General features: G+C 38.2%; 1 protein-coding gene across 1 annotated transcript in view; it reads right to left on the bottom strand.

The window, feature by feature from the left end:
- KIFAP3 (kinesin-associated protein 3) overlaps positions 1-25,462 on the bottom strand; it is a 64,096-nt gene that overhangs the window by 19,101 nt on the left and 19,533 nt on the right. Inside the window, 9 exon segments of the mRNA XM_010079073.1 lie at positions 65-164; positions 4,447-4,636; positions 13,467-13,552; positions 14,974-15,072; positions 15,468-15,577; positions 15,767-15,948; positions 16,884-16,996; positions 18,124-18,232; positions 22,647-22,747. Coding sequence (XP_010077375.1) covers positions 65-164; positions 4,447-4,636; positions 13,467-13,552; positions 14,974-15,072; positions 15,468-15,577; positions 15,767-15,948; positions 16,884-16,996; positions 18,124-18,232; positions 22,647-22,747 — 1,090 coding nt within the window.

Raw genomic sequence — 25,462 nt, 5'->3', positions numbered from 1 at the left:
AAGCCCTATAAAGAAACCTGGATAGCTGTTGTTGGATTATATGCATTCTTTACAAACAATTTACCTGCTAGAGAATGGATGCTGCCCAACAAGGTCTCCATTCTGAAGATGGTAATCACTGAAGAAATCCGGACTCACTGCTCCATCAGGGGCTATTAGGCCATCTATAAAAGCAAGAAAGATATAGTGACTGTATGAAGGAGCATGGCTTCAGGGCAAGTGGGCAACACAACCTGTGCTGGTTCTTCAGCAACTTGCAATATTTCTGGGAGGAATGTCAAGCAACAAAAATACTGAAAAATAGTAACTTCAATTACAAAAAAAACCTCACTGGGACTCGAAGTAGCTCAGCCTACTGCCCTGAAAAAAGTTGTACCTAAGAAATACTCTCTTACTGCTTCTTCCTCAGGACTATAAAGTTTTTATCAAAACCGATCTTGTCTGCCCCATCATGAAAGTGAGCCCAGATAAAAAGTAATGAGAAGGGTCAAACATTAGTCTGGGCCAGCAACAAAAAAGGAGAAAAGTAGCAAAGGTCTTAATTGTCCAGACTCTACCGTTCACCACTGCATCTCTTAAAACTGGTTAAAAAAAAAAAAACAGGACAGCAACTTCAAACCTGTTTCTTTCATCTCCCCCATATTTTAATGTCTTCTAGCTATTTCCCAAAAGGGTGGTTGCTTCACGTGATATACTCTCAAGAACACAGGTCATGCTTTTCTGTTGCTTCCTCTTTATTAAAACACTGGTATATGAAGATACAAACACCTGTGAAGACCAAAGTATTCTGCAAAGGCTTCACAGTCTCCTCTTGCTTTATAAGGAAGAGGAGAAAATTGGGGGCTAACATTTTCCCTGTTACATCAGTGTAAATCCAGAGTGCCTTTGAGGTAAAGTCAGCGAACTGACCCCAGCTGAATAAGAGCCCAGTTTAACCCTTTCCTGTTCCCATTCACAAAACACATTTCTTGTCAATATTAAGGGCACAGATCTTGCTTGGTAATTAGTATTGGGCTCTAATCAGATAAAATGAGCTACTCCATTAAAACAGACATCAGTGTTTCCATTACTGCATGAAAACAATCCCAGACTTGCAGTGCAGAAAGCACTCCAATAAAAACAGGGCAGAAACAGGTACATTCAGACTGATACTTTAATAGTTTAACAGAGGAGAGAGAGATTCCTAATGACTAGGAAGTTACAAATGCCATTCCACTTTAAAGAAAGAGAGATAAGATCCGGGGAGTCACGGGCCACTCAGCTTAACCTCTGTGGTTTCAAAACTACTAAAACTGCCTGTGCAGGAAGCAGTGGAAAGTTACTTACAGACACAAGGGCTTAGAGATGATGACTCAGGCATTCAAACAAATCTCCCTGTGCTTTATGAATTTACCTGATGTTTTTGAAGATAATATAGTGACAAATGATAAAAGGAATAGAATTGACACATCTAGATTTCTAACAGACATTTGATGAGGTGCTACAGAGATTCATTTAGAAGATAATACCTCATGGGAAAGTGACTGAACACAACGGATTGTAAGTGAAAAATGCTGGCCACGATCAGACTGCATTTTAGCAGCATAAGATAGCTGTACATGGCTATATTCTAATTGTATACATGTGTATACAGTATGTGAAAGAGTCTTACTTGACAAGCCAATAATCTGGCACAGATCGATATTACTGTCTTTCAGCATGTTCAACTAGACATGGGTGCTCTGGGATATTGTATGGATGTCAAATGACCAATGAACAGGAAGGAAAGTTGGAATGGCTATTATTAACACCGGTACCAAGTTTTCCTATCTCACCACCTATTCTGTATTTTTCACACAAAAAAAGTGAAGGGGAACATTAGCACTTTCATACCTGCAGCACTTCAAATCAAAAACAATCCATTTCAATGACTATGTATTTTAAGCAGTCAGGTTTGGTTAAAATTTATTTGAAAGAAGAGAGACTTAAAAATAACATCTATCTTTATATTAATAAAGAAAGCACTACATTTTAACTCTGAGGCTAGAGCTACCACTATTTAAAGTGTCTTCAATCAAGAGTGCTAACATTCAAACCATAACATTCAGAGTTATGGCTCACATGAATTTACAGGAAAATGAAAGCACATGGATAGCATCAGCTGCATATAATATGATTACACAAAGGACATCTGTTGTTATGTACATTTCAACATAAATTAGGGTTATGTACTTTCAGAGCAAGAGAGGCACCAAACTCATGAAGGTAATTCAGAGATTCCACCAAGTTTTTCATGTAGGTTTAAATTACTACACAAGAGAGATGTTGGTGTATCATCGCAATAAGGAATTCATCTTGCCATCAGTGAACTCCAGAATTATTACGGTGAGGCAGAACTTGCAGAGCATCAGCCACCAGTGCAGGTCATTTCTAAAATTATCAAATTGAAATACAAGCATTTAATTTATGACTGCACAAAGATTTGTATTTATTATTTTGTGACTAAGTAATGCTCTGTCCTTCAGAAACCCAAATGGTGAAATCTCAGAAGTCTAAATCTAGCAGACTTCAGAAGCACACCATTATACTGGCACTTGTCGGAAGGAACCTGAATCTGTATTTTGAATATAATCACCTACTCTTATACCTTTTTTTAAAAAAAAAAGCACTTTTCAAACATCTGCAGAACATATCATTGGAAATCTGCCTCTCCTTCCTGGTCAAATATAAATTCCAACACAAAAATCTTTGTTCAAATAACATTAAGCCTGTAACATACATGACTAAAAGCCCGTGTTTCTAGTGCCGCTCCAGCTCTAGCTCACACTATGGGGAAAAGCAACAACCCTATGAAATAAGCAAGGGTTTATTATTAAGACCTGTAAAGGGGAGACTACAACAGGCATGCTAGCACATCTTTAAGTTAGGAAGCCCAAAGGAGACTTGATGTAATAAAAGACCCTGGTACCGTACGACACGTGGCTCACACTGCTAACCTTGTAGGTCTAGTAGAGCAAGACAAAGCTATAGGATTCAAAAAGGAAAACACACACCACTAAAAAGGCAAGTTACTACGGCTGACACATTTAATGAAAACTAGAAGAAAAAAATCTTTAAGTTCTGATATCCTTTGAGAATAATTTTTGAAATGCTACTGAGATCTTGCACAATTATTTTCTCACAGCAACTACAAGTAAAGTTTATGGGTCTTAGTGGTTTTGTTTTTCTTATTACTATTCCTGCAAATTCATCCAGAGTCATAGAGTTTTGTGACTCATGCTTCATAGCAAAGGACTGGACACTTATGTGGAAAATAAAAAACCACAGACTCAAACCCAGCAATTAAAACAAAATACATGCACACACAGTCATCCAGGAGTTTGAAAAGGATATAAAACCACAAGTCTGAGAACATAAGCAAACTCCTAGTTATTAAAAGTTATGAAGACATTTATCTGGTGGGCAAATTATTCCATGATTGTCTCTTGCAGAGTTTTTTGAGCCTTCCTCTGAAACAGCTGGCAAGAGGATATTGGACTAGATACATCAGTGTCTTAATCCAGCATGGCAAATTCTAGTTTCTGAGTAACTATAAAGTCTTTACGGAAGGAGAGAGACAGAGCAGATTTCACTTGAGACCCTCCAGAACTGTTTCATTATGCGCTACTAAGAGGATTAAGCTAAATGATGAGAAATGTCTTTTTTCTTTAGAAAATGTATTAGAGTTAATATCAAATAAGAACATGACTCCATCCCAGCAGAAAGCAGGACAAAGAATAATTTTCCTTCTTTTTTTCCTAACTCCTTCAAATTGTCGGGTAATAAAACTTTTTCCTACAAGGGAATTTAAAAAAAAAAGTATAATTTAGAGAAGAGATTCACACACTTCCCTAGACATATGACAGCAAAAATCATACAACCAGATTAGCTGAAAGTCACAGAATGATTGCCTCTGCTAAGGAAACCTAGAAGTCTGATGTGGTTCAACTGAAGTCTTTCATCAAGATCTGCAATAAAAATTCCATTACAGAACTAACACACAAGGCAGAACAAAATTCAGGATCAAATCCCATAGCTGTGAATTTAACAGAGATGTGAAAAAGTTTGTGTTTGCAAAGCAAGCAAGCTATGGACACAAGAAATAGGTGTGAAGAACACGGCTGGGCCACCTGTACTCAAACCAATTGTCATGCTCCATTAGCTCTCCAGGATAGGTCTACTCATATTTCTGAAGACCTGTAACCCTTCACAGGGTCGTGGATATACAGTCCTCAGTCTGTCACTAACATCCTAACAAGGACAAGCCCATCCCTGGCTAGCATGCATCAGTGCTGCTCCCAGCGACACAAAAGGGTAACTGTCCCACTGCTTCAAGTCAGCAGATTCTCTCTACAGTCCCACATCAAGCTCCAGTTCCAAACACAGAGATAGCAATCTCTGTCCTGAATACAATGCACGCTGCCTCACCTGCATTGTAGTAGAGGTCAGGTCTTTCTAGAATATCCCCTTCATGGATGTAGGGCTCAATACGATCATCGCCATACAGGTACTGCTCACTGTCATCCATCTGACGACTCTCCACCATCTCCAGCCACTGAGAGTTGTGCCATCGAAATTTCTCGCTCTGGATTTTTTTAGCCCATTCCTCATCATATTCCTGTTAAAAAAATCACCACACAATATTGTAGGATGAGGTACAGACAAAGCTGTTTGGTTTGACAGGAAACAGCAGAGGAATTTATTGTCAGCAAAAGATGTAACTTTCAGGGGTTAGCGACTTAAATCGTCTATTCAGTTTGCAGAGTACTCGGAGCAAACAAGGGAATGGTTTTGCAAGCACTAGGCATTATTCTGTTTTTGTACATGCAGCAGAACAATCTTCCCTTCATGGTTTGTAACTTTACACCATGCAGAAAAATTTCCCGCTTTGAGCGAGAAAGTTCCTTCATCGCAGTCTCATTTGGTTTATCCAGAAGAGCCAGTTACTGCCAGTTTTCAGGGGGATTTCAGTAATTAATTACTAACCCTGGCCAAATACCCTGCACATCCTCATTAGACGAGTGTTACTAGGACAACTAGTTACTAGAAAATACAGCCAAAAAAAAAGTTATGATAAAACCAATCATCTTCATTTTGTTTCATGAGCTCCAATAAGACAGGATTTAGTTGGCAACTTCTTGTCAGATTTTATAATGGCTTTCTATGTTTAATATTGAATGCCCACGGAAATGGTACACAACATTCGTAATAAAGAGGATATGGGAATCCAATACACAAAACTAAAATCTGAGAGGAACTTCTCCAGAAAGCTGAGGAAAACAGGATATAGGTTCTGGTCGCTATGGAAACAAAGTGTAGGCATGACATTTCAAACTGGATTACAGCCTGATTGCACTCAGGTGATGTGATATCCGATACAAAGGAGCATCAGAAGGAAGTGACACAGCCTATGGTCACTGCAATCAGCTGTTTAGAAGGCTCCTTTGAACAGACCAGACTATGTGGGCTGTTGATTACCACAGAGGGATCACAGACTCAGTTTCTCAATATGACTGGAATGACAGGGCACAGCTAACTATAGGAAACTCATCAACAGATGAAACCTGCAGATGTTGTTGACTGGGGAAGATTCACAAATAACATACCACGGTCAACACTTTTTTAATCAAAGGATTCTGCACAAGAATAACACTCATAACCAAAGTGTTTTTATTTGTGAGAAGAAATACCCGTGTGAAACAGGTCACACTTCACTGTCTTCTAGCCTAACTACAAAGGAGAGAAAAACTGAAAATCTTTTCTTAACTCTTATGTTGGCTTACACATGATCTAGACAGACTTTCCTTGGAGATCTAGCTGGAGTAGTTTACGGTTTTTAAAATCCGTTTTACTCAGCCCTGAAGGAGATGAAGAGAATTCACACAACTAGAGACAATGCCTTAGCTTCAGAAGTGGTAATTTCTTAAACTGCTCCAGCTAGACATGCAAAAGTAGATCTGTCTATAACCAGAGGTCAAAAAATAGCAGTGAAAACAGAATTAAGTCGGCTTAGTAGCTCAGGTTAAGCTTCTGAAACCCCTATAGACTGAACTTGAGCCTTTAAACTGACTTAATATTCAACTACCTTGTCTTCGTTGCTATTGACAGGTAACACACTCTATACCCTGTGCCTTTTCCACCCTTCTGACTGGTTGATAACACAAAAACCAGCTGGACCAGCCATCCCGGCAGGGGCTTCTCTGACATCAGTACTGAATATCTCAAGCATCCAAGATTTCATGGGGAGTTATGTCGCTTTGTACAACCACAAACGTTATTCTATGGCAGTGGGCTTTTAAACTTTGTTTTACTTGGAGAAATGGCAAGTTTCTCTTGGTTTAAAGCAGAAAGTAAACTCCCTTTTGATGGAACATCCATGCAAGAGCCTGCAGATTTGGGTCTCTGATCATTCTGTTGCATTATTCTAAATTTCTCTGATTGTACCTCTGATCAACACTAATTATTAGACCTTTCTAATCGCCCTCTGCACCATCCTGGCATACAAGTGATCCTGTTCAAAACCCAGTCTCCTGCATAAGTTCCATACACAGAGCAGGTTATCACCTATGGGTTCTATAGATATTGCCAGTGCTCAGTAGCCTCAAGCAAAATTCCAGGTTTCTGTAAGTCATACAGTAATGCAGCAACCTTAGGGAAGGAGAAAGGAAAAAAAAAACAACACACAAAACATGAAAAAAAAAACCCAACAAAAACATACCTATGCCTCATACTGCTTCGAAAAAGAACATCTCATGCTATTTCTGCCTCTTGATCTTTTTCCCCTCTTCCACTCTTGATTAAAAGGAGAGGCTAGAAATAACAGTGCAAAACAAGAGTTCCCCTGGAAAAAGGAAGCTCATCACTGAGATTTATAAAATGACCCATAAAAAAATGAAAGGGCATGACTTTCAATGATGACATTGGACCAGCATCTTGTAAACATCTCCTTTGCTGCATCTGCCAGAGCCAAACTGTGGGCTACCTATTATGTCAGCCTCCAGCAGTCATGAATCACAAGCTTTAGACAAACACCTTGTAACTGCCAGAAATCATACTGCAGTCTTAAGAAAACTATTCCCAGAAATCATGACTGTAAAGAAGTGGGAGAAAACAAACAGATTTAATAAACAGCAAATTAGACTAATTTGTGGGAAAGCTGATTCCCTTTTACACTACCTTGTTTACCTTTAGAAGTCCTCAAAAGCAGAAAAGCCAGCACCTAAATTACCTAATTCACATTTACCATAAATGCACATTGAGAACATTTTAATCTCCCCAAAGTTACACCACCAGATGAATTCTGCTTGCTCAACACTGCTGCTCCATTCCACACCATTGTCTGAACCAGCTAAATGTCAGTCATAAATAGACATGAACTTCTTATCCTTCTAAAAAAAAAAAATCCGTTAACAATTCTCAGATCTTAACTGATTCTTTTTCTTTAGACAATGACAAGAGAGCAGAATATTCCTATGTATTCTACATTTCCCATCCTAGATTAAGAGGCTTAAAACTCCCAGGTATTTTACCTCGATCATTCATCTAAATTTTGGAAAACAGGATTAGCAACTGCTTGGCAAATTAATGGCTATAATATTGAAAATATTTGCACATAGCTTAAAAATCCCAAGTTATCAGTTCAAACAGTTGGCTACTTGGTTACATTTGTAACTTGCATTCCACCATGAAGGAGAACCAAGAACAAAGAAGTGACTGCACCAGAGTCAGATCAATGATCGGTTTTGTCAAGAGTTTCATTCTGGCAGCAATCCTAGAAAAGGATGATTTGCAATAATCTAGAATGATTTATATAAGCTCAGCACAAAAAAGTTCATCTAAGTACTGCTAGATCAGGAATAGTTCTGTAGCTTTTCCACAGAAATTTGCAGAAACATCACTGGGTAAATGATTAATGGAATAACACCAGAATGGAAGAAAAGCTGTAAATGCAGGACTGCAGCCAAAAGGCACAAAAACCCAATTAAGAAGTTTAGAACAAAACAATTCCCTAAAACACACCAATTCTTCCAGTAATTATATTTTGAGCTATTAAACTTTTTTTTTTAATTTTGTGTGGTTTTTTTGTTGTTGTTGTTTCAGTTGGGATTTGTTTCTTTAAACACACGAAGTACACCTTCTTTACTAAGGAATTCCTGCAAAAATGAAACCAGAAAACTAAACATCATGGAGATACAAATGTAGCTTTGTGCCCTTCATTAGGCTACTGGAAAAGCAGCGGATGGGGGAATGAGAAGAAGGTGGACAGAACGTGCTTACTCTCCAGCCCCCCCATCCCCCCAAATATTGCATGTCCAGAAACATAAAAGGAGGAATCCTGATGGTTGATTTTATTCTCTTTGGAGCTCCCCGACATCACTGTTTTTAACATTCGGTTTCCATAAATCCCAAAGTGTCATAGAAGATGTATGGTTTGACTCTGCGAGGAATGTGCCATCCTTTTTGAAGTTCTACTTCCAACTTTGTTTACTACTGAACTATTGAAATATTATGAAGCGTTAACTGGCCTATTATCAGAGCATGTCTGTTCCCTATCAGGGGTCCCCTTTGTCACTGGTTTCCGTCACACCTTGTATCTGATTAACACACTATAGGATAACATAGAGCTACACAGATCTGCTTTGTGTTCCCTCTCAGCTGATGAAAAACAGATTTTCCTTTTCACTTTAATGTGGTTGCCCTTTAATTGGGTCTGTAATAGGGTTCATTTGATGTGATTCCTCATACTAAACTAAAACTGCTATACAGTAAGTAGAATGCTCATTATGTTCAAGGCTGTAGTTGGTGATATGTTACATTCTTGATTATTTAACCATCCCTAAAACACACAGTTTACATGAAAGGTTAAATTAACTATTTATTAAGAAAGAAAAGATTTATCTTGTCTAGCTATCCAAAAGTTAAGCATGTCATTTGAACTATGTGCCTCTATAAACCCAGGAGAGAAACAGATGTTCTGGATCACCTTCTGCAGGTGTCTACGACACCTACCTTAGGGTACATACCACCAGGGGGCAATTCATTCACAGACCAAAAAAAAAAAAAATCCTTCTACCACTTACACCTGTGCAGCCCAGAGTCACTTCTTCACAATCAGATTCATCACTAAATATATCCTAACTGAAAGCTAATAGATATTAAGCTAATGGAAGGCAGAGAAAAGAGTAAACATTCATGCCCCCTAAACTGAGGCATCTATATAAAATGCACACTGTCCATAGGGTTCTTATATTGTCAATAGCTGAAGAGAGAAACTTTTGTTTTTTCCTTTGGGGAATGTATCTCGTTGGCAAGTTGTTATAAAAGTGACAGGGATCAGGGGTTTAGCTCACCCTCCTAGTCCAACAACTCCCAAGAGCAAGCACCAATGCTGGAAGGAAATCTGTCCAAAATAGGTCATTTGAAGACAAAAACAATCAGGACACACCTGCCCTGCCTAACACTGCCCGCAGCATGGTTATTCTTCTAGTTAAGGTAAAGCCTTTCCTGCTGGGTGGGTGCTCTATGTCACAAAAGGCTACCAGCACCAAAGAAGCCTGACTGCAAATTTAACAATGCAGAAGCTCATCAGTGAAAACACATGTCAACAGTTCAGCCTGCAGCCCCACACCCTGGCTGCTCTTCCGCCCGCCTCTCTGTATCCATAATTGTTAGAGGACAGGAGGGAAGCGACACCATAGAAAGGGGGAGAACCTTTTTTCCTGGATTGACTGCAGCACTCTTCATAGAAAGTGGACACCAAGCTGGAGTCAAAGGTTATCTATTTTCAGAGTATGCTGTCTATTCCAAAAAAGAAAAAAAAGCCCATACCAAATCCCTGTGGTCTGTTCTTCCTTGATTCTGAGAGAGCTGCCCAACATCTTGCACAGCTGGCCCCAAATCCCAGAGCACTGAGAGTTCACAGCACATTCCTTCTTATGTGAAATTCCAGCATTCCCAGCATGGAGGATTTGTGTCAGGGCACTTAGCTAACATGGAAAGATGGAAGCCGTTCATTAACACAGCTTTCCATACGAGGCAAATGTTATTTGGCATTCATTACAAATACTTGGGGCAAAGAACGAGGTGGAAAAACACCTTGGGCATGAGGCCCTTCCTAAGTCCCATGGACAACGCTGGAGCTATCTAGATGATGTTTCACTTCTGCAGGAAGCATAATGATCCGCTCTTTGTCATAAGAGAAACAATTTGGTACAGCAGGCTTGGAATCAAAGCTGTAAAAACACTGAATAGGAAAATGGGGGGAAATGGGGAGGGGGAAGACTTGTTGGACTACACAGTCCAAGAATCTGGTTATGGTTAATTAAATACGCTTTGACTAAATGAGAAAAATCATTTAACTGCAATAAGGCCAAACTAGGAGCAGAAAAAGGATAAGAAACCTGAGAGATTAATAACACTCTCAGCTCTTCATATTATTATCTGAGGTGAACCGAGTAAAACCATCTTGAGTAAGCTGACATTTCTTTCCACAAGCTTTGAGTTGCAGGTGTCCAGGCTTCTGCGGCAGAGGAAAAGGGAACTACATTTGCTTGAAAGCCCTACACCAGCTGCTGATTCCAGGCTTTCCACTGAGCCATGAGACCTGTCCCACTTTAGGTACACATACACACTAAACTAGCTGCTTGGTGTCAAGACTTGGCACACGACACGAGACTGAAGCATTCCTAAATTATCAACGCAGACTTTCTTTTTGACAAAAAGGGATATCTTGCATCTACCAGTCCAACGCTGAGACTCCCCATTACATACTATGCTAAAGCAGCACATCTGTTTCAGTTCATCAATGGCTGAGTCCAGCCAAGCTATATTAAACAAATCATCACTGGTGTAACATTTCCATAATTTCAGTGACAATTACTTTACTACAGAAAGCATATCTCCCCTAAGGCTTATAAGGCATCTGATTTTCTTCAGTGTTATTTCAATCACACTATATAGAGCTTATTGATGAGTGAAAGAGGCATTTGTCTCCCTGAGAAGAAATTACTTTCTAATCTCTGTTCTCCAACATTTAGTTTCTGATTTCCATCATCAGAGGAACTAATCCTGTCAGCATGTATGGAACAACAAGACTGAAAAGTTTTTCCTGTTGTGGATTTAGCACAGATAAGAAGTTTCACTAATCTTAGAGACTATGTCTGTTCAGACACCTCAAAAGGCAAAAACTTTGTGTCAAACTGCCACACAACCAAACACCTCAGTGTTCACAGGCTGCTTTACCATATCCTCTGATGTTCAGGATAACTTACTGTTTCTTATTTGTTCCCATCACCATCCAGAATGCATTGCCTTTCTTCCCCTGTGATTTTAGGTCCTGGGAGACAATGCGCAACCAGCTTACAACATTGAAAAGAAAGCGGTCAATTAGTGGTTCTCTCTGTCTTCCAGAAAAAAAAAAAAAGGCACATCGTGATTCCCGTTGCCCACAGGCACACGGTGTTAGTTATGGTTTATGCAACTTATAACCCAACAGCTAGATAATAAAGCTAAAAAGACCTTCTCAGAAAGGGAACTCTCCTAACTTACCAGTGAACACTATTCTAAGTGTGGCACTGCTCCACAACCAAAGAAAAAAAATAAATTTCCCGCACACAAACTACTCTCAGCGTGTGCTTGATTCTTCTCCCCTACCCCTAGTAACAGCAGTACCACTTAACTTCCTCCTTTTATTCTTCCTCAAGGCCCTAGAAATCCTGTCCAGTGCTTCTTGCAAATTGTGAAGCCTTTCCCATCCATGACCATAGCAGTCCTCATTTACTCACAGCTAGCATAAAGCTTACCTTTTCTAGGGAGGGAAAAAAAGCCAAGTACATTTCACTCAGATGTTAATATTGAATGTGAAGCAATGTCTTGATGTATTTATTCTTTAGATTCTATACAATAAATGTTGCTTAATAATATTACTAACATAATTTTTCAGTAACTAGGTACTGCTATGTAGCACATTGTGAAGCTCCCCCACACGAACAAATCAATGCCAAGGCACTTGTAAACTGCACCGGCCCAAGATCAAACAAGCGTTCGAAGAACTCGGATTGTCCAGCCTCACACAGAAGATAAAAAATCTTTCAACTGTTTCCACTGGAGATGTCCCTGGAAACAGTTGATCTTGGTAAGCTGAACATAATGCCCATCCTATATAAGGACTAAGTGCCAATTCATCTTAGTTGAAATCTTGCCCTTAATGAATGTCAACAGCAACTAACTAGCAGAGCACGATTTTCATTCCATACCTCCATGAAGCAAAACCAGAGCCAGACAGAAAGAATTCCAACACAGAAAATGTTATGTCGTTTTACTTCTTTTTTTTAGATTAATATTAAATTAGAAGGCAATACTAACAAGTATAACAGAAAAAGACAAAACAGAGTTAGGTCTTATGCCATATTAAACGGCTCGGAGAACAAGCTGCAATATGTATAATCCAGCTAAAGAAGAAATTCAGTAGATGATAGGAAAAGCATTAAGGTAGTCAAAGACAATACTCTTGACTCAGTTAAGTTCTCTTTGGCTATAAGATTTAATTTCATTATAGCTACTCTACATCCAAAAGCATGTACAGTCTGTACAATCCTAAAACAATACAAAATGCTGAAATTTATTTTTGTCAACAGAAGTCAATTCAATTAAACAGGCCAGGAGCAATTTTAACAATGCAATGCAACTTTTAGGTGGAATCAGTTTCACAATGTCCGTATTTCAATGAAGAATACCCTAGAAAATATAAATGCCTCTAGAGTCAAGGATCCCCAGAAGCAGATTATACATGCTATACGTTCTATAAGAGCTGATAAAGCAATAGCACTTCAGCATTTAGTATTCCTTCTTTTTTTCAAAGTTAGCAGTTTAATACAAAACAACTGTCCCAGAAGTTTATTGTGATCAATGGATAGTTGGACAAACTAAGTCATGCAGCTAGAGGCAACCTAGCCAAGACTTGAAGACAATATTTAAAAGTTCAATATTATACTGACTGTTCCCCCAGTAGAAAACAAGCAGCTTCAAGACTGCTGCACACATTTTATTTTTGAAACAAATATTGGCATCAGGCAATGTAGAAAAGCTGAATAAAAGCTGCTGGGTAACAAGAGCCATTTGTTTGGAGAACTAAGAAATAATGAAAGTTTGACATACTTATGTAATGTGATGAATTTATTTAAGCATAAAAGCACTCTTTAAAAGTGTCTGTAGTGTGTAAAGCTAACTGGTACAATTTTTCAAAGTATATATGTGCTTTTTGGAAGTTTGGTATACAGCCTAGATTAATGATTGTCATTCTCCCATGTAAACTGATTTTTTACCTATGTGATTAGAAACTTGCACATGAAAAATATTCTCAATTTGCAAGTTATTGCTACTTAGTTTAGAATGATCTCATCTAAAGAGGTTCTTGAAGGACAGAAGAAGAAGAAAAAAATCAGACCTACCGCTATAATATCCAGAGTGTTGTCACAAACTTTGCGAATCTCAGCATTTTTATCATGCATCAGGTCTATAAGATAAGCTGGAGCCTCTGGAAAGAAGCTGTTAAGGATAAAAGCTATTTTTTTCACAGCCCTGGTTTCTTCCAATTGCAAATTTCACTAAGAAACACAGTCAGGAATTTTCCATAAATGTGAAGTTCAGCAACATTCTCTCAACCACTTAAAAAAAAAAAAAAATCACATTTTAAGATACTCAAATATTCTTCAAAATTGCTGAAGAGAAATTACATGACCCTTACAAATGGAATGCTTTAATATTTTGAGACTGTTACTTTTGTAATCTTTAGGGAGTTTTCTTGTTTTGAAAAAAGGTTTCCAGTGTATTTGTCTCAAAAATACTGAGGATAATCTATTGGGCAAATGATAACATTAATTCTAGTCTTGTTCAATTTGAGTGAGAAAAATGTTGTGCAAATGTTGGTGCTTTATCATTACAGATATAAAGAGTTGTTTTTTTTTTTTTTTTAAAGCTAGCCACCTAGGAGTTCAAACAGGAGGCAAAGAACAACATCCCAAATGTCTTCTCAGATATTCCACAGAGCTGAAAGGAAAAAGGACATTAAGTAGTCCTTGTATTGTTAGCAATGTAACCACTAATCTGCTGCCCCTGCAAGGGCTCCCTTCAACCTATTCTTTACGTTTTAATAAAATTCACCCTTCAGTTAAGGCCCACAAAGACAACTAGTGCCTCTTTCCACAGTTTTCAGATCATCTGAATGTGCTCAACATCAGCAGTGATTGAAAGAATAAGCAGTAAACACTGAGTAAGAGTTATAAGTACCATACAAAAAAAAAAAACAACAAAAAAAAACTGAACAGATCTCTGATATGAGGAAACTGAAAAACAGATTCAGTCATCAACAGACAGGTGAAAAAAGGAGAAAGAGGAAAGCCAGGAACAGAAATCAATCTTTCCATAGTGGGAAGAAGATGGGAGACTTATGCCAAACACAAAATTCAAAGAATTAGTTGTATGAAACACACAGAGCAGGCATTATTTATGTTGTCTAGACAGATACAAGAAAGAATGCTATTCAAGTATTTTAATGCACATAACTTCAGACTACGCAATGTATGCAACAGTGCAGTGCAAGCACTTTGTCTATGCTCCATATAAGTTTTTCTGTGGACTATGATTTTGACTATGATTTGCAGAACAAATTCATACAGTAATTCAGATTGGATAGGAACTAATGGGTCATCTGGTCCAGTGATCCCCCTCCTACCCGCCTCCCTGTTTCAAAGCAAAGTAACTCTTAATCTTTACTATTAATCTTGCAGTTCCTTTACATGCCTAGGCTGCTCGGATTTTTTCTGCAGCTGAAATAAACCATTTACAAAGAAACCTCCAAGATCAGGAGGTGTATGCAAAAGAAGTAAATATAGGTCAGACATCAGTGGTGGCAAATGAAGTGCTGTAATTCTAGATGTTTAATCTTTAAAAAGATACGGGTTTCCTTGATAATGACATCCCTGGTGGCTTGGTGGAAGACCATCTGATAAAACACATAGATGATCTGGCAGACAAACTCATCATCTTCCTGCTGAGCTGCAAGGGAAAAAAAAAATACTCCACAATCTCAGATCTCGCAACTATAAGCTCTTGATGCCTAGAGAAAGCGTAGCTCTTACATGTCAGGTAGACAGTTCAGCGGTACACATGAGATTTCATTTCCTGACAACAAAGAGTGTTTTCTTCCCTACTCCACTCAAGTAGAAAAACAACAGATTGCAGCAAGAGTTGCGGAGATGTGGGAAAAACCAATCTTAGACCAAAAGTTAGTATTCTCGCTATCAATAATGGAGTAATTGCTCCTCTGTTCATATACAAAACACCCACCCCTGCCTGGCAAGAGAAAATTAACAGTGCTTTCAGTTACAGCACAGCTACATCAACTAAACTTCTCTGAAAAACAAGACCTGAAGTCAAACACAGCAATGTACCATTTAGAAGCTCAATGAGTGCAGGAATGATTCCAGATTTAGCCAGCAGAGCAGCGCAAGAGTCATCCATAGAAACTGTTCCAATCATTATCACCACTTCTAAAACGAGTCTGAACCTGGTAAGTCAGAAGGTATTACCTTTTAGAAATTCTTAATTTGTGGCAGTTGTTTGTTTATCTGTAGATATGATTCTGTTCTTCAGTGTTATCTTTCCCCAAACAATCACAAATTATAAAGGTAGACTCTGCTCTGAAAGAACACCAAGTATTCTTCGAGAGACTCTACTTTGAAAAACTAACCAAATGTTGTACAGACCTGGTTTTAGTTTATCCTTGAGGTAGGGAACCAGTTTGTACTCTTTCAGCACAAGTTCCCAGTCCAGATCTGGTAAAGTCAAATTTGCAAGTGTTCCCAGGCATTCAATCACAAATTCCTCTTCTTCATCATTTGATATTTGAGCTGCTAAATCACCAACATAATCCTAAAGAAAACACAGCAACAAACATTACAGGTGAATAGTCTGGGGCTCTGAAGAACTTACAACTTGGTCAAATCACAAATAGTTCTCAAAAGGAGACTTTTCTCCAGAAATTAGGGCTAATAAGGCAGTTTCCATTTCAGTTGAAGAATAACCCAAGAAAACACACCAGTATTCTTCCTCTCCATCCTTTCACTTTCAAGATCACTTGTTCAGATGTTCCAAAACTAGCTACTACACCCACAGTTTGAGAAAGTCATTAGAAAATAAGGGAAAGAAGACACTAAACACCATACTGCGTTAATGACAGTAACGGAGTCCTCTTCCTAAGGATTTAAAGAAATAACTAGAAGATTTTCTGGGGACATGAACCGGGGAATCATGGATTCTACTTACTAATTCCATACTGCTTTAAGTCAATCTGATATTCAATCCTCATTTTAACAGTACGTTTAAAATTTCCACAATTTGGATGTTGTTTTTCCCCTTGTCTTTTGAAAAGGTAGCTTTACATGGTTAACTGAATATTAAGTATTCAAAATTTTAAAATACCCACTTATACAAAACACTTTCACAGTGAAAAAAAGCCCTACTTTATTTTGCCCTCTAGCTCTAAAAATTACTGAGATTTAGGATAACTGTTAATTTTTATGAAGTGAACCACAGCAGTTGGGTTTTTTTTTTGTTTGTTTTTGTGTGTTTGTTTTGGAACAGAGACTTATTGGATACAGCTTAAGATCTATTTTCCCTGTAGTGAGGGATCCAAACCCAGATCTACCAACTGAGATAGCCTTATAAAACAAAACATAAATCAACCCATGACAGCCAAGATGACTTAAACTGGACACCCTGTAAAGACAAAACACAGCAGCTCTCCAAAGCCAGTCTTTTCCAGTAGGAAGAATCAGAGATCACATTAGGTAACAGATAGAACTTACAATAAACTGGCCTTTAGTTGGCCCATCGTGTTGTGAAATATTTCTGATCATCTTCATTAACAATGGGTCCTTAAATTTCAAAGCCCTCTTCATTAGCATTTTCAAACCATTTCCTGAAAAGAAACAAACACTTAGGAAGTCCTCCAAATAAAAAAAATGAGGAAAGTACTGGCTTAGGAAAAAACAACACCACATACATGAAAACCACTGTTAGCTTTCAAAAGTTTAAAAGGAAAAGTGAAGAATCTAGACAGGAACTATTTCTTCCTCCAAGTTTAAGCTGAAGAGACAAGACCAGACCTGCTCTGGATAAATTCTATAGCTTCTCTAAAACAACTACTACGACCATATTTACTGGTAGAACATTTAAAGTCAATTAAACAACTAAATGCTTCAGATGTGCTTTTTTATTCATTTAGACCAAGAAAGGTTCTAGATCTGTACAATTATCCTATCATCAAGTGCAGCTAGTGGAGATGCAGCACAGCTCAGAGACTTCTCTCCCCACTCCATGGAATAAATACGCTGTTATGGTTTTAAAAGATTATTTACCAGTCATGTAGATCATCCCAGGGGGATACACATAACAGACATAACACGGATCTAAAGTACTTGATTGCACAGGACAAGTCCAGTAATTTATTATATTAGTTCACAATGAAAATTTTGAGCACAAGTGAAAATTAGAGCTACTGAATAATGTTCCACTGCTAGTATGAAGATAACGAAATTTGAAAAGCAATCGAGAGAGCTACTGAACAAAAAGCAGAATCCATCTATACCATGTAAAAAAAATGCTAAAGCCCAAAAGATGCTCAATTAAAAAAAAAAAAGGAAAGTTATAACTGACATCACTGTGCTATTAATTTGATACTGGCACGTGAAATATCAACTAATTGAAGATGGATTTTAGGCATCAGGTAGAAAAAAAAACTTGATCCCTCCATACAGCCATAGTTTCCCACAGTAACATTATCAGTGTGATTTACAGAACTACATGTTCACATGAGAGATGTGGGCATGTGTGGCTACTGAGTGTCACTCGTGCCACCAAGACCAGTTTTGGGGATGATATGGCCATTTGCTTGCAATCACTAACCAAATGGGTGCATCTCATTTTTTAAAAACACATATGCACATTCATAAATAACTCAAATATACATATTTTATATATGTAAATATACAAAATATATAAAGCACTGTCATCTCCAAGAAAATACTAGAATCTCCATTTGCTTACCTTCACAGATAAGTTGTACATTTCTTTTGTTAGCAGCAAGGTTAATACAGAAAGAAATAAGTTCCAGGTCAACTCGCTCATCAGGACATTCAAAAAGCATCTTCATGGGCTGTCAAGAAACACACACACACACACACACATTAATCTTTCCAAAGCATTCCAAGAGCAAAGTTAAGTCATGAACTACAGTAGTTTTTAAAATTAATATTCAGCATTTCTACTGGCACAGTAAAGTAATACAGATGAAGAGCAAGAGATGTATGGTTCCATTATTTGGGGATAACAATGCTTACAAAGTGACAAAAATGGCAGCCACTCATCACCTTAGAGTAACTTGGGTTAGTTACATTTTATTGGTACCATTAACTTTTTTTGTTTGCACTGTTTTTTAAACTTGTGAATGGATAAGTATGTTTTGCAAGTTCAGATTGATTTAATACATGGGAAAAAAACCCTTAGTTCCACAGAAATTTGGATTAATACCTTGTTGTTTAATAAAATTATGATTCTGTAAACAGGTACTTAATTGCAGAATAATTCTACTACTATTTTGCTTTGAGATTACTCTGTTGATAGGTAAACTAACTGTGGTATATCTGCAACCATGTGCTTTATCTTTGCAGCTTCCATTGCTAGACCTGAACACTGCCACACGCCAAAGACTGCTCAGTAGTAGTCCTATTCTTTTGGTAACAGGAGAGAGTGACCTGGGTTAATGTAAGTAGACAATCGTCTATAATCCTGTTCTAACTGTTTAGTGTCAGTGGATTCCCAGATGACTCCTTAGGCAAATATCCTATAGACTGCCATCATTTTATACACCTGGCACCTGTATTGTCCTACCTAGCCTTCTTTTGTTTTGAAATGGCATACTGAATATACACACGACTCAAATACATCCATTCCTTTTTCTCTGTTGCCAACCATGGCAGACAAGCTGCACGGCTTCCTCATGGAGAGGCTGCAGGACATGACACTATTTGCTCCTAAAACCTGCTCAGTTCATAAGACACATCAGGATTATAATGCAAAGCAGTGTGATGACAAGACTGAGATTACTGGAAGTTTGAGCAACTGAACCTAAAGATCAGCAGGACAAGATACAAAAAGTGTATCTCAGTTTGTGTCAAAAAGTGGTGAGGAGAAGAAAGCAACAACTAATCATTAGTGTGCTTGCCCCCTGGTGGAAAGACAGTTTGTAATGCATTAAACACTAGAGAAAGTGGGTAAACAACCCGTGTAGAGGGGGAGGGGGAGGAAAGAAGGAACAATAGGATTTCAGGAATTTCACTCCAAAGTGTTTTACTACAGCAAATCTGTATGTTTATCTATTACCAAATAGCAGGCTGTCATTCCAAATGGACCACAAGTTAAAAAAAAAAATCCAATATATTTAGCTTACAATGTAGTTATTAATCTCTTTTTCTGGGACTTTGATGTACTAATTTAAAAGCTATCACTGATTTCTTCCTCCCTTTCTTAAAAAGGTAGAATCAGGTTTCCCTAGGTTGTTTTAAGAACTTGTAAAATCCCTAGTTTATTAAATCCGTAAGCCTGACAATCCCATAAGAGTGAATTAACCAGAGAAGAAAGTTGCCACTTAACAAGTAGAACATGAGCATTCAAAAATCACCCCCTGCGACTCTTCTGTTACAAAACCTTTAAAAACAGATTTTTAAAACCCTTCAAATAATTTGAAGGGAAACATTCTCATTACTTACACAATACAAAATCTGTGGAAATAAGATGTTTAACAAGATGGGATTACACTGTTAATTACTGAACTACTTCTCTATAAAAAGAAAAAATATATCCAGTTTCAATTAAAGCCGTTCAAATTTTAAAATAATAGTTTCGTACGAGATCCATGTTTCCCATTATGTCTTCATTTAATTTGATTGCTTCTTGTGCCACTTCAAAAGGAAGAGTAATTGCTGCCAAATAGGAAATATTAAAATTAAATTTGTTCTGCTTTTACTATGTCCATTGTCATCTTTTACTGATTTAACAGGAAGGCAGTAAAAAGACTGCAGCATGTGCAATGAAGAGGCAGTAGTGTTCAATCAGACAAGTCCCATATTGAGTATCAGATACCACAGACCAGGACTGAAATCACTGTGTCTAGACTCTCTGGCACCTGCCTTCACTTATTTACCAGTGACCAGAGGCCAACCCCCACAGCTCTCTGTTCACATACACCTCTGTCCAACCCCCTCCCCAAGCCCAGCTCAAACATCTTTGAATGATTATGCCAGAACTGCATGCCTCAGGAATCTCTCCTGACCGGCTACTCCCTAACTCTGCTGTTTGAAGTGATGCTCTGGTTTCTGAACTTCAGCAGATAATGGCGGACAGGAGCAAAGGGTGCTGTCAAGAGAGGACGTTTACCAGCATTAAGCTGAAAAGAAGCTTATAGATCAAAGAGGGGCCAAACAGGACAACCGTGGTGGAAAACATGTGGGTAGCTGCGGAGAAACTTGCACGCTGCTCTGCGGTAAAATATTAAATATCACCATGACATCACTGCCTAACCATGCCCTTTGATTGGCCAGGTTATTACCAATAAAGGCTTTTATAAGCATCTGGATGGCATTTGCACCTATTTAAACAAAACACGCATTGCTGAGGTCTAAACAAGAATGAACTGTTAATACTCACTTTTAACTGTTACTAGAATAGCACCCACTAACTCCTGCAATCCACAAGGATGTCTACCTGGGACAGCACGCGCAAGCCCTCGTCAAGCACTTTGCCTGCTCAAAATGACAACAGGGGATTGATTTTCCAAACACTTGCTGTGCCAGCTAAACATTCCTTATTGAGTATTTGCCAGTTTAGATGTAAACCTTTCCTCAAAAGGAAACAAACCCACAGAAGGGCACGCGCTACTATTGAAACAAGAATTTGGTTTTCCAGGGTAGAATCAGATGGCAGGGAGTCCTTTTAAAAAGGTCATTTTCTTCTCCTGATGCCTTATCCACTTCCCCATGTTTTCCACTACCTCTGTCTTCCTTAGTAACTGTCCTAATTTTGATCATTCATTAAGAAAATTCAAGCCCTGGCTGTCCAGGCTTGTCCTTTTTGAAGAGACTGCAGATGTGACCCGTGAATAATTACACTGACGACTGAAGCATCAATAGCCATATTCGAATTTTGTAGTTTCAGCTAAAGTACAAAGACAGTGGACTTGTTTCCTGCTCCACTAGACTTTGGATACAGCCCTGTCAGCACTAGTTTGAGCAGCCACTGCCAATCGGAACAATGATGTTCACCAAAGCTCAGAGTACAATAACGCTGAAGCTTCCACAGCTCTTTACATTTGGCACTGGGGATCTAAGAGCCATGCCAAGATTCCCTGAAAGCATGTCATAAGCGAGCCCTGAAACACAGTGCATGAATTCTGGTTTGGCTGGTAACTGCTCAGAGCAAAGTACATCCCTTATATCATTCAAATGCCCTAACATATAGTTGCTTCTTGTGTCAGAAAAGGGAGTCAGCAAAATGTTTACAAGACCATTTTGTAACATATACTAGTTATTGCTACCAGCTCTCCCCTCTCTATCCTCCAAATCATGCTGTATTTGAAAAACATCACCATTTTTGTCATGAGATAATGACCAGAAACATTCTGAAAACTTTCCATGGCAACTTCCCATCCTGGATGTATTTGATGTTAAAAAGATGTTTGGCAGGACAGAAAATATCGTGGTGCAATTCTGGAAAAGCTACCGGAGAGCATTTACACTTAAGCAATGCAGGCTCTCTCAACTCCAACCTCAGCAGGGCTGAGAAAAAGATCAGTAAGAGAGGATTTGTTACTTGTTTTTTTTAAAAAAAAACCAAAACAAACAAACCCAAACAACAACAGACAAAAAATATACACACAAACCCCCAAACCCCATGATATTGTGTCTGAGCTTGGATCAAAGACTGTGACTGAAGACAGAACATTATGCAATGAACTTGTAGCCTGAAAGATCAGTGAAGAGCCTTCCATAGTCTTCAAACTTTCCCTGTTGTGCATGTCCGCAGTTGGAAAAGGAACTGTCATGTAGCAACGTAACACCGCTTGGCTGCTTTCCAGTTCATATCCTGTAACACTGGAGACGTTGAAATTTTGATACCCAATGGGATCAGAAAAGAATGCATTCTAAAACAGTAAAGGAAATACTTTCCACAAGGCTCCCTAAGGACCTGCTGTGCACAAGCTTTAATCTCTTCCAAGCATCCCTGATTTTCTGTAGGAATTCACCGGTCACCTCTATTTTTACCAATTCATTGATGCAGCTCAAGCGGTAGCAGCACTGACAGAGAATATGTCACCTAACCTTTTTCTGGGGACCATTAAAAGACGGCAAGAACAGCCAGACTCCTTGAGTAGGGGATTCACCACTGACTCAGGACCATCGTGGTTGTTCCCACTTTCTCCTGTGGGTGTCAGTGCGAGCTCTGCTATGAGTGGTGAACAGCCCTGCAGGGGGAAAGATGCATCTTCCCACCTCATCTTATATAAAAGCACATACCTGTGGGATACAGTCTGTGTAGGCAAACATTGATTTAAAGCGATCATCCATGCTTATGTGATACAGAATACACATTGCTACTTGTTTGTAGTTTTCATTTGCTAGAAAGAGAAAAAAAATCCATATTAATAGAAGACTGGTACTTGAGGTGTTTGTAAATACTTAAAAGGAAAAAATGAAAAGTACAAAAAACCAAGCTAATAGAGGAAAAATTTAAATCAGAAATGCATCACTAATGAAAGGGTCTTTCCTGGCCCATCTAAATAAACCAGTATTTGTGCAAAGAGGGAACAAAGGCAATGCTAACTACTCCCCCTCTCCCCAGCACCTCAAGCACTTCCTTAACCCCACTTTGCAAGGAATATATCTTGTGAAAAGAACACTTAATAACGATAGACCACACAGAGAAAGCCTTCATCAGTTTCCAGCTAGGAAATTAAATATCAAATGTAATGCTGATTTAGCTGTGGATATTCCTGTTGAAACAACAAGCTTGTCTCAAAGTGAAATGCTAAAGAATATACCAGTGCCAGAGAGAAAAATAAGAACTACCACTAAATAGTGTTGTAGAAGGAATCCAGTGCCTTTCAAGTAAGTCACATACCCATTGCTTTATTATCCTAAACGATAACATTATCCTGTGGGTGCCTTTCGTGTTTCATATATTTCAAAGATGACATTAGTATATTTTCACATTAATACTTACCCAAGAGAAAAAGATTTTCAGGAAAAACCAAAGCAGTTAATGTGATTAGGCTGTGAAATATTTAACTGAAAGGTTCTACAAAACCAACTTAGATAAACATACAAATGTTTAACAACAACACAGACAAATCTGATCTTGACTCATTGGTGAAATCTGGACCGAGTATTCTCTTGAGCTCTCCTCTAGCCCTACATGAGCAGGATACTGGCTATACACAGGATAAAACATTCATCTGGCTGTTTATATTAGTTAGACCAGGATGTAATAGGGTCAGCAACTCAGAATTTATTCGCAAGTCTTATAAAACTGATCAGAAATATCCTACCTCCCACTTCTATTTAAGCTAAGTTAGAACATACCTATTTAACACTTTGGCAAAGCATCAAGACCTCAAACAGCAACAAACACAGTTAAATTTTTCTTCTGCACACATCATTGGGAGCTGGAATTTCCTTTAAGCATCAAGGATACGATGCCTCTATCCTGAGAGTGCACATTCATGCCTTTTTTCAAAATTGAATTACAAAAAAGAGCCATGAAACCCTTCTGGCAGTTGCCATACAACAAAAGTATCCTTTCCCACACCAAACCTAAAAACACAGCTGACTTTTCAGATCCTTGTGAATTCTTACCTGTTTGAAAGAATGTGACTTGTACCACAACCTTCCACATGCTTCACAGCTGGAGAAAGGACAATGCCCAAATTTGAAAGCTACTCTGGCTATTATTAAAATAAAAGCACAGACAGTACTATAGCTGCTAAAGCATCCACACTCTGTTTTAAGCAAACAAAATGAAGTGTTTATTATCTTTTGTGTTTCTCTTGTGACTGGTCATTTTACTTACATATTCACTTGTAGTGACATTGTAAATCCAACAGTCACATGAAAAAAAACTTCCCAGACATACAGCTAAAGGCTTCTCCTAAGCAAATATAAAAATTCAAAGAGTAAATTATGCCTTCAGATTTCATGGGGCTAGGAAAAAAGAGCTGTTTACACTGCTCTTAACACTTCTTTTCATGCCTCTACTTAAGACTCAAACATCAAGACCTAAATTACAATTACACTTTGCTGGATAATGCAGGTAACACTATGTGAATGAAGTAAAAGGTAAGCCAGTCTAAAAGGGAGGAAAATTGGCTGCCCAGAACAGCAACAGGTAAAACAAACTAGGGGGAAGCTGGACCAGACCTTTAGCAGGTATGAACTGGCAGGCAGTCAACAACAAGGACGCTACTTTACGTTTGTTTAACCTCTGTTCTCCATACATTTTTTTCCTCCTGATTTTGCAAGCTTTATTTGTGCTAAGATAAAGCATCAGCTATACAGTCTTACATTTGGTAACAATAGCAGTTTCCTGGTATTTGGCAACACTGGTAGCTTATTTTTAAATAAAATAGCCTACTACAGCAGCAAAGCCGCCTGTTTTTTGAGAATAAACTCTTCGCATACTTTTCTCTCCTTTTTTTTCAAACTTCCAGCCTATCACAATAACCTGATGCCTGAACATCACCTTGGGTATCAATGCTGAATGATAGCATTGCCTTGGTTTCTAAACTACCAAAATAATCAAAAAGTCCTAGAAACTCAACCTAAAGTGTGAAGAATATCTAGAATTCAAATCAATATATTTTATCTGAAGAAGCTCTTAAAGAGTTGATTTTCAATTACTGACACTTAAATCATTCTCCCGAAGTATGTTCCATAAGGCAGATTTCACGACACAAAGAGCAAAGACAGCTTCAGTTTCAAAAAGAAGAGCTGAATTTAAATTCCTTCTTGCTGTGCAGTTAACTGGCCCATTTCCCCTGAATTCTCCTGTCCTAATGTCCACACAGGGACCAGGGAAGAGTTTAGAGCATTTAAGTCTGAGGCATTTATTGCAAAGGCTCAGCAAGGAAGTATTTTTGAATTGGGAGTAAACAGAAAAAAAAATCCTCTATTCTACTAACTTGAAGATGAAAATAAACTACAGAACTAAAGCTAAAAGAATACAGTGTGCAACTAAACCAGCTTTTGAGTATTTAATCGTGTATGCACTTTAAGTTTCATTTCATTTTGATTTCCCAGAAAGGAATGAATTTCAGGCTGATCTCTAGAAGTTTCAC

Source organism: Pterocles gutturalis, unplaced genomic scaffold (genome assembly GCF_000699245.1).
Source record: "Pterocles gutturalis isolate BGI_N339 unplaced genomic scaffold, ASM69924v1 scaffold32688, whole genome shotgun sequence".
In the NCBI taxonomy this organism is placed as follows: domain Eukaryota; kingdom Metazoa; phylum Chordata; class Aves; order Pterocliformes; family Pteroclidae; genus Pterocles; species Pterocles gutturalis.
Note: the sequence above shows the minus strand (reverse complement) of the source record. Positions and strands in the feature narration are given on the sequence as shown.